Source organism: Cheilinus undulatus, linkage group 17 (genome assembly GCF_018320785.1).
Source record: "Cheilinus undulatus linkage group 17, ASM1832078v1, whole genome shotgun sequence".
NCBI classification, from domain to species: Eukaryota; Metazoa; Chordata; class Actinopteri; order Labriformes; family Labridae; genus Cheilinus; species Cheilinus undulatus.
The window spans coordinates 34,171,215-34,180,539 of NC_054881.1; the positions used below are offsets into that span (position 1 = coordinate 34,171,215).

A 9,325-nucleotide genomic window follows, 5' to 3' on the forward strand; every position below is an offset into this window, starting at 1 on the left:
TCTCACAGGTGAATGAGAAATCACTCACAGGGACTTGGGTCCACAAGATCTGAAAAGGATTTCACCAAATGTTATGTAGTGCTGTAGCACCATCTAGTGGCACCTAAATGCAAGCACAAGTGATAAGCACTGAGAGAATTGAGCATGTGAACCCAATACCAAATAGAGCAGAGAAGTAGGATTAGACATGCTTTACAGTTGATTTCTCAAATGCAGCAATAAAGCACACATTTGGGAGCTATTAGAAGCATTACAGTTAATAACATGCTGCTGTTATGATCAGCTTTGAACTGTTCTTTGTCAACATTTCAGACTCAAAATGACTTCATGGTGATATGTAACGTGGCAAAGATCCTGGAGCTTGTTGTGCCTCTGATGGAGCACCCGAGTGAGACTTTCCTCACTACCATAGAAGAGGACCTGATGAAGCTCATTATCAAATACGGCATGACGGTAGGGTCATTCACAGCCTTTAGCTTTTACTTGAAAGCTCTAAAAATAAACAGCATGGATGTGAAACTACCAGCCTAAATGATACATCTTTATGTCTGCTGATCAGGTTGTTCAACACTGTGTAAGCTGTCTTGGTGCGATTGTGAATAAGGTGACACACAACTATAAGTTCGTCTGGGCTTGTTTCAATCGGTACTATGGTAAATAGTCAATTCATTCAAATTCTTATATAATATAAAATGGAAAAGTTTGGTACATTTTACAGCGTTCAAATCTGACTTAATAGAGCTTGTCATTGTTAACCTTCTAATTCACCATTCAAAAGATTAAGAGGTCACATGCATTTCCTCATCTCATGGTGATTTTATAGGAGCTCTGGCGAAACTGAAGACACAACACCAAGAAGACCCAACTAGCTCCACTCTGGCTGTGAACAAACCCACACTCCTGCGCTCACTGTTTACTGTGGGGGCTCTCTGTCGACACTTTGATTTTGACCAGGAGGAGTTCAAAGGGGCTAACAAGGTAAACAACAGTCTACTCAAGCCACTGAATTTATGCACATCAGCGTCAGACTTGTTTTGACTCACTATCCCTCCTTGTTTTTTCAGATCATCATCAAGGAAAAAGTGTTGGAGCTTCTGTTGTACTTCACCACTCATGAGGATGAGGAGGTCCAGATCAAGGCCATCATAGGTCTAGGTAGGTTGCACCTCATCTCAGAGTAACAAAATCTACAAGTCTTATAGCCTGTGTTCACTAACAGTGGGTCTTGCTATCTAAATTAATTAGTACATTTTATTTTATGACAACTACCATAAAATATGGATTGTAAGTCGCTCTGGTATATAAGCCACAGTCTTTTTTTTTTTTAATCTAGAGGGAAAAAGGTTTAAACTGTCTTCTTGTGCAACAATTTCCTCTCCATTCTGCAAATTCCATATCTTACAGTCTCTTGCAGCTGTGTCGCTCTTTTGGCACCATCTTTTTTCACTATATGAAGATTGCGCATCTACTAACTATAATACAATAGTTGAGCTCTCAGCCTGCAGTGATTGCTAAAAGGTGATGACCAAACTTGGAGGGACAGTGGTTTAAAAGGGCTTCCAACTGAGTTAAACCAGCACCTGTTTTCAAGTTTTCTTTTCAAAAGAAATATTGCAAAGCAAACCTTTAAGTGTTTTTTTTTTTTTTTTAGGTTTATTTTCGGGCTTTTATGCTTATATCGTAGAGACACGACAGCAGATAGAGTCAGAAATGGGAATGAGAGAGTAAGGAATAACATGCAGGACAGGGAGCTACAGGCCAGACTTGAAGCCCAGCTGCCTATATACATGGGGTTTTTGCATGATGGACCATCTCCAGTCCATCATGGCTGCGCCGCAGTTTGACTGCGATTCTGATGTCTGTCAACTCCCACTGACTGCGTTCTCACTGCTTAACCCACGAGACTAGGGATGAATATCGGAATCTGGTACTGACATGGTACCAGTATCAACACACTTGATATCTACCAGATCTACAAGTGCTGAAAAAGCTCTCAGGCCAGGACAAAGGCCCTTATTTGTTACAATTTGCTTTATTAGCCTCTGACTTGAATTTTCCCACTGCTAAATGATCTGACCTGTTTTTTTCTTTTACATCAAGGCTTCCAGTTCATCATGCACCCTGAGCTCATGTTTGTGCAGGATGTGAAGGTTCTGTACAACGGCACCCTGTCAGATGAGAACAGTTCAGTCAATTTGAAGATCCAGGTGTTAAAAAACCTGCAGACGTACCTGCAAGAGGAGGACAACCGAATGCAGGAGGCTGATCGTGAATGTGAGTGACTGATAGCGCCTGTGATTTCATTCATACACAAGTCATTGTAAATCTCTTATCTACAACCACTGTGCCTCAGACCAGTGGTCCTCAGTGTGGGGTTGGGACCCCCCCTATTGCAGGGGTGTCAAACTCAATCACAGCAGGGGTCTGATTCTGAATTTAGGTCTAACCTGAGGGTCTAACAGGTTCAAGATTTAACCATAAACTGTCAATCTTATTTTTTACCAGTAATGAATTATTGAAAAAAAAACATAGCAGGCCAAAGGCTCAAAATCTGAGATGAAAGTCAAAATATTGTATAAAAGAGAAAGTCCCAGTCATGTTTAAAAGATTAAAATTTGAGATCAAATTCAAAATCATGAGGTCAAAATATGAATTGTAATTTTAAATTGTGAATCTTGAAGGTAAAAACAAGATATAAAGTCAGAATCAAAAGGTCAAGTAGTTATTGTGAGATGCAAAATTGTAACTTGGAAGCGAAAACAGTTATTAATTTTTTTCCTACATTCTTGACTTTTTATCTAATTACTTTTATGCTTTACTTTTTCATAATTTTCTGACTTTTGGCTATTTTAAATCAAGTTTACATTTTTATACAGGAGGAAATCTACAGACCTCATACCGGTGGGCCAGTTCTAATTGAAATATGATGGTCTTGCAGGTCAGGTATAACTGTACCACGGACCGGATTTGGCCCCCGGGCCCTTGACTGATGCCTTCCAAAAAGACAAAAGAGAATCTTAAATTATTTTACCCATTTTGATAAAATTATATGCATAAAATTAGTTAAATGTAAAATTAAAACACCGTCAGTTGATGAGATTTATGCTGAAATCAAAGTCATGTTTAAAAAATTCCTTAAATTTGAGTCTGCACATGATTGTTCTTAAATGTGCAAGGCTGTGTTCAACTATGCTTCAACCACCTCCAGGTACGTTGGGGTCTCCAGTCTCTGGCACATTTATTTTGGGGGTTGCTGGCTGAAAAAAACTGAGAACCCCGTCGTAGACAAATGAAACTGAGGTTTTTCTCTTAACAGGGAAGAAACAAGCCAAGGAGGAGAATCTTAAAGAGCTGGGGGACATTGCATCAGGCATGAGTAGCTCCATAATGCAGATTTACCTGAAGCAGGTCCTGGAGTCCTTTTTCCACTCAAAGTCCACTGTGCGACACTTTGCCCTGAGTGTGATCACACTGACTCTCAGCCAAGGCCTCATCCACCCTGTTCAGGTGTGTGTAAACAGTTTTACATTCTCCAATTAGTATCATAAGGCATAAATACAGAGAACCTCTAACAGAATCAGAACAATTGTTTTTTTTTTGTTTTTTTTTTATAGTGTGTACCCTACTTGATTGCCATGGGGACAGACCCTGAACCAACCATGAAGAACAAGGCGGATCAGCAGTTGGTTGAGATCGACAAGAAATATTCAGGCTTCATTCATGTAAGTGGTTCAGGTGATGCTACATGGGTGGAACATTTACTGAAACATGTTACTAATGATGCACCGTTTGTGAAAATCTCTGGACATTCACAGATGAAGGCTGTAGCAGGACTGAAGATGTCTTACCAGGTACAACAGGCCATAAATGACTCCAAAAGCAAAGCGATTCGAGGTTTTCGCCATGAGGACACAGACTCGGCTCTCTGCTCTCATCTGTACTCCATGGTCCGTGGGAACAGACAACACAGACGGGCTTTCCTCATTTCCCTTCTTAACCTTTTCGATGACAGTTCTGTAAGTGCACCTCTCTCATGAAAAGTTAAAAACATTCTCTTTGTGTATGAGGTTAAAATATCTTGAATACTGCCGCTGCATGGTTAATGTAATCAGTGATGTTATACTGTTTTTCCCTTGCAGAAAACGGAGGTGAACATGCTGCTGTTCGTAGCAGACAACCTGGCCTGCTTCCCCTACCAGACCCAGGAGGAGCCTCTTTTCATCATGCACCATGTTGATATCACTCTGTCTGTCTCTGGCAGTAACCTGCTCCAGTCTTTCAAGGAGGTAAGAGGCTTTGTTTGGCTATTACTTTAAATTCTCATGTGTTTTATTTACCGTTTGTTGTGTTTTATACCCTGTGTTTATTGAGTGTATTTATTTCTTCTGTGCAGTCTTTAAAGAAAGGACCGGTGCAGCAGGAAAGACCGAAACAGGAAAAGAAAAAGAAGATAAAGAAGACAAAAAAGAGAAAGAAGAAGAAGAAGAAGAAGCAGTCTCATAGGAGGAAGCACAGCTCTGATGATGATGATGATGAAGATGAGGAGGAGGAGAGCAGTAGCAGTTCCAGCAGCAGTTCCAGCAGCAGCAGCAGCAGCAGTAGCAGCAGTGATGAGGAAGAGGTAGTGGAAAAGAAGAAGAAATCCACATCTGTTGATTCAGATTCCGACCTGGAAGACGAGGAAGTGGTAATGCTCCGTCTACCTGATGACCCTGCCCCACTGCTGGACTTTGCCAGCGCCTCACAAGGAATTCTGCTGCTGCTGGTGCTCAAACAGCATCTGAAGAATCTGTACGGCTTCTCAGACAGGTAAGCTGAATCTAGGGGTGCATCGATCGATCAGTCAGTCAATCGGCGCCGATTTCCTTAATTTTGGGGGATCTGCGATCGGCCGATACTTACATATGAAACTGATCTTTTCCACCGGTCTTATCTACCTCTACTTACTAAAATGTGATAAATGAAAGACTAAAGGAACTGATATAATTTAGTGGTTTGGACAGCAATGCTCTAAACTTTTCATTTATATTTGAGAGAACTACCTCACGTGCAGTTTAAACAACAAGTTTGTATTGTTTCACGGGTATTGTTCAGTGTTTTTCAATAAAATAAGATTGGAACATTGAAGGTGTATGCTGTCAGTTATTTAAAAAAATCAGTATCGTCCAAAAGCAGATTCGGCAGGTCAGGCTTTTTACAGATTGGTGATTGGTGATCGGCCAGAAAATTGCAATCAGTGCACCCCTAGCTGAATCAAAAACTTTTTTTAAAGTAGTGTAGTCTGGCTTTTTTGCTTAACTGTGCTGACCTGTATGCTGCTTTTTCTACAGCAAAATCCAGAAGTACTCACCGACAGAGTCCGCCAAAGTGTACGACAAAGCAGTGAACAGGAAATCTAAGGTGCACTTCAACCCTCGTCAGACACTGGATTACCTGAAGAACGATACAGCTAACATGGAACTCAGCCGTGACACCAAGAGGAACATTGTCAAACAGTTTTTGGATGTAAGTGCTATAGCTATAGCTGAGGTCCAACTACACAATCTATCTGTAAATGACGGTCACTGTGTCAGATGAGGCAATCACAGAGCTGTAAATTTGTGCCGTGACTTGACTGGCAGATATGACACAATAATCCGACACCTGACCAATCAGCACAACTGAGGCGATCACATCCAAAGGAAGGATTAGATGACAACCAGAAGAGTGTGAAAAAAATATACTGTATTCGCTGTACTTTGTCCAAGATGTGATCTTAAATGCTGGTTGACACCCTTTTATTGCTGGATCAGTGTGTAGTCTGTCCTTGGCTTATATTAAGTTTCAGAAATAAGCAAAGTATTTAAAAAAAAAGTCACTGTGCTTAATTTGCCAAATCAATTGTTCCTTTGTCATTTAGCTGAGAGAAACTTAAATATTTAAAATAATCACATCACACAACTAACTAAATGTTCACCTGATATTCTCTCTTAGTTCAAGGTTCTGATGGAGCACTTGGATCGTGATGAAGAAGATGAAGAGGGCGAAGCCAGTGCCAATGCCAGAAACAAAGCCATCACTTCACTGCTGAAGGGCCCAAAGCCTGAAAACCACAAACACAATAATCACACAGCTCCTGTGGAGTCAGAGGAAGAGGAGAGTGAGGAGGAAGAGCCCCCTGTGGTAAGAATTTAAGTCTCCATGGAAGTTATGCCCAGAAAATTCAATGTTTACCTCATTTAAAAATGTATAGATATTGTGGCAAGAAAAAAGTTTGTGAACCCTTTGAAATCATTTAGTATTCTAATTTATGGGCCATCAATTGTAATCTGATCTGCATCTAAGTCACAAGTATAGACTAACAGAATGTGCTTAACCTAATAACACACAGATTTTTATAATATTTACATCTTTATTGAACACAGTCATTAAACATTCACAGTGCTGCTGGAAAAAGTAAGTGAACCCTGGATTTAAGAACTGGTTGAACCTCCTTTGATAGCACTAACCTCAACCGAGCGTGTCTGGTAGCTGCTGATCGGACCTGCACGATGTTCAGGAGGAATTTTAGTCTATTCTTTCTTAAAGAGCTGCTTCAGCTCACACATATTCTTAGGCTGTCAGGTGTGAATGGCTCTTTTGAGGTCATCCACAGCATCTCTGTTGGATTCAGGTCTGGGCTCTGACCTGGTGACTCTAAAAGGATTTTCTTTCTTTGAAGCCGTGTTGTAGTAGATTTATTTCAGTGTTTAGGGTCAGTGTCCAGCTGCATCACCTAACTTCTTCTGAGCTTCAGCTGGCAGACAGCCACCCTGACATTATCATATAAGATATCTTGATAAACTTAGGAATTGATTTTCTCCCCGATGATGGCAAGCGGCCCAGGTCCTGAGGCAGCAAAGCAACCCCAAATCATGATGCTCTCTCCACAGTACTCCACTGTGGGGATGATGCAGTACCCTTTTTCCACCATACATAGTGCTGCGTGTTCCCAACCTTAATTCAACCTTAATTTTATCAGTCCACAAAACATTTTCCTGTAGCTTTGAGGGGTGTCTAGGTGCTGCTTGGCAAACTTCAGGCTTGCAGTGATGTTTTGTTGGAAAGCAGCAGCTTCCTCTGTGGTGTCCTGCCATGGACACCATACCTGCTCAGTCTTTATCACATGGTAGGCTCTTGAACAGAGATGTTGACTTGCTCCAATGATTCCTTAAAGCCTTTAGCTGTTACTCTAGCTTTCCTTTAAAAGTTGCGTTTGACCAAAGGTTGACATTTTCAGCTTTCACAGTCAAGACTCTGGGTGTTTGTTAACAGAATCTATCAGTGTGGCATTACATTATTCTCCACACATTAATGGAACAAAACTGTACAATCTGTCATTATTTGACGTCAGTTGTGGGGCCTCGCACAATATCAGCAACTTTTAAGTAAACCTTGTAGTTTCAGGTCAGGTAAGGGAGCATATGCCGGTTTGGCACTTTCCACATCCATCTAGTGTGGGCTTGGTAAGCTTTAGCACTTGGATACAGATTGACTGTCATAGTTTACCCCGTATTTTAGAAATTATTGGACATCTGTAGTTATTTTATGTATTGAAAAAAAAAACATCATTAAAGAACAGCTTTGCTTCTCCCTCCACAGCGGAAACCAAGAAAAGGTGGGGAAGCCGCCGAGGATTTGGGCCACTTGAATGAGAAAGTGGAGGTCATGGATGTGGTTGCCATCTGCCGTCCCAAGTACAAAGACAGACCACAGATTGCCAGGGTTGTCCAGAAGACCAGAAACGGCTACAGCATACACTGGATGACTGGATCTTACTCTGGGCCCTGGTCTGTGGCAAAGAAACGGGATGGTCGCAAAAAGGTGCCTTGGGTCGACACCATCAAGGAATCAGACATTATTTACAAGAAGATCTCCTTGACGAGCGGACAAAAACTGTCAAACAAAGTGGCACAGACGTTACGGGCTCTTTACGCTGCTAAGGAGGGGAAATAAAGAGTTAATCAACTGACAGACAAAATCCTCATGGCCCAAATCTATATGGATCTGGTATGTTACAGAGAGAAAAAAGGAAGACTTAAGGTTCAGAAGTATTGTGAACACTGGTCTGTTGAACACAGACATGTTTTAACACATGAAAACAGAAGGAAATGTTTGGGAAAAACATTGTGTGGGAGTTCCTTCGCTGTTGTGCAGCAACTTGGTTGTTTGATTTTTACTCCCACTGTATCATAGTTTAATTACACACATGTTTATATCTGAACATAATTCTGTAAAAAGTTACTGAATGTTGGAAATTAGTGTACTGATGATGTTCTTAATAAAGTGTTTTTCGGAGTTTAAACTAGCACCAGATGGATTTATTCACTCGACCTGAGCTCCAACAAAACTTTTAACCTTCTTTCTTTTTCTTGTTTGAGACATTTTGTTGTTCACCAACACTGTGTAACGGAGTATCTTTGATATAATTTATTTATGTTAAGAGCAGTGCAGTATCTGTGCCTATATGCAGGGGAGGTTATATTGTTTTTAATATAGATTTTGATGTTAGAGAACACAGAACAATAAAAAAGTGATTCCCTGCTCTTCTGGTTGAACAAATACTGCAATAAATTTTCTTATGTCTTTGTTACTTGTTTGTGTTTTATTTCATCTCATACATCATCAAAATATGTATCATATTTTAATTTTTTTTGCATTTTCTGTGCCATCATTAGCTTGTTTGGTGACTAAAATGTTTGCACAAAGTCAAGGATGGACACAACTCACAATATGTATCACTGCACAGGGTTCATGATGCCATTTGATCATGATGTTGATTTTTAGAAAGATGAGATATGGCAATTTACGCAATTTGGCAATTTTTAAACTTCTGCGATAAAAATGCAAAATACTCCCTTTAAAAAATATTTCATGAATGCCTATATATGCCTATACCCCTCTCTTCTAGAGCTACTGAGGTTGGAAAAGTGGAGCCAAGATTTCCTCTGCTAGTTAAAAAAGGAGTATATATTATAAGGCACTTTGTATTTTTATTAAAACAGTTTCAAATGTGCATTTTGGAATTGATTTTAAATTATGTTACAAGTTTTTATTGCATCCCTTCAAAACTGTTCAGTGTATATGCATAGTTTCCCTGCTAACCTGCTTTATCATATGTGACACTTTTTAAATTCTATACATTTTTCAAGCCATAATCAACTAACCACCATGTATCTTTTTAAAAACCCTGCTTAGCTCACCTAAATGCTATGTAAAATGTACAGTACCCATGAAAGTATTCACCCCCTAGGATGTTTACCCTTTTATTAATGTTATAAGTCAGTCATGGTAGATATTATTTGAC

General features: G+C 40.0%; 1 protein-coding gene across 1 annotated transcript in view; it reads left to right on the top strand.

Annotated features, from left to right (window-relative positions):
• The window catches only part of LOC121525081 (nipped-B-like protein), a 36,562-nt gene extending 28,239 nt beyond the window's left edge, over positions 1–8,323 (top strand). Inside the window, exons 35-47 of the mRNA XM_041810853.1 lie at positions 313–453; positions 560–653; positions 824–978; positions 1,065–1,155; positions 2,101–2,274; positions 3,317–3,507; positions 3,615–3,722; positions 3,816–4,016; positions 4,140–4,286; positions 4,394–4,809; positions 5,331–5,505; positions 5,974–6,162; positions 7,621–8,323. Coding sequence (XP_041666787.1) covers positions 313–453; positions 560–653; positions 824–978; positions 1,065–1,155; positions 2,101–2,274; positions 3,317–3,507; positions 3,615–3,722; positions 3,816–4,016; positions 4,140–4,286; positions 4,394–4,809; positions 5,331–5,505; positions 5,974–6,162; positions 7,621–7,974 — 2,436 coding nt within the window. The 3' untranslated portion in view covers positions 7,975–8,323. The remainder of the gene's footprint in view (positions 1–312; positions 454–559; positions 654–823; positions 979–1,064; positions 1,156–2,100; positions 2,275–3,316; positions 3,508–3,614; positions 3,723–3,815; positions 4,017–4,139; positions 4,287–4,393; positions 4,810–5,330; positions 5,506–5,973; positions 6,163–7,620) is intronic.
• The last annotated feature ends 1,002 nt before the right edge of the window (positions 8,324–9,325 follow it).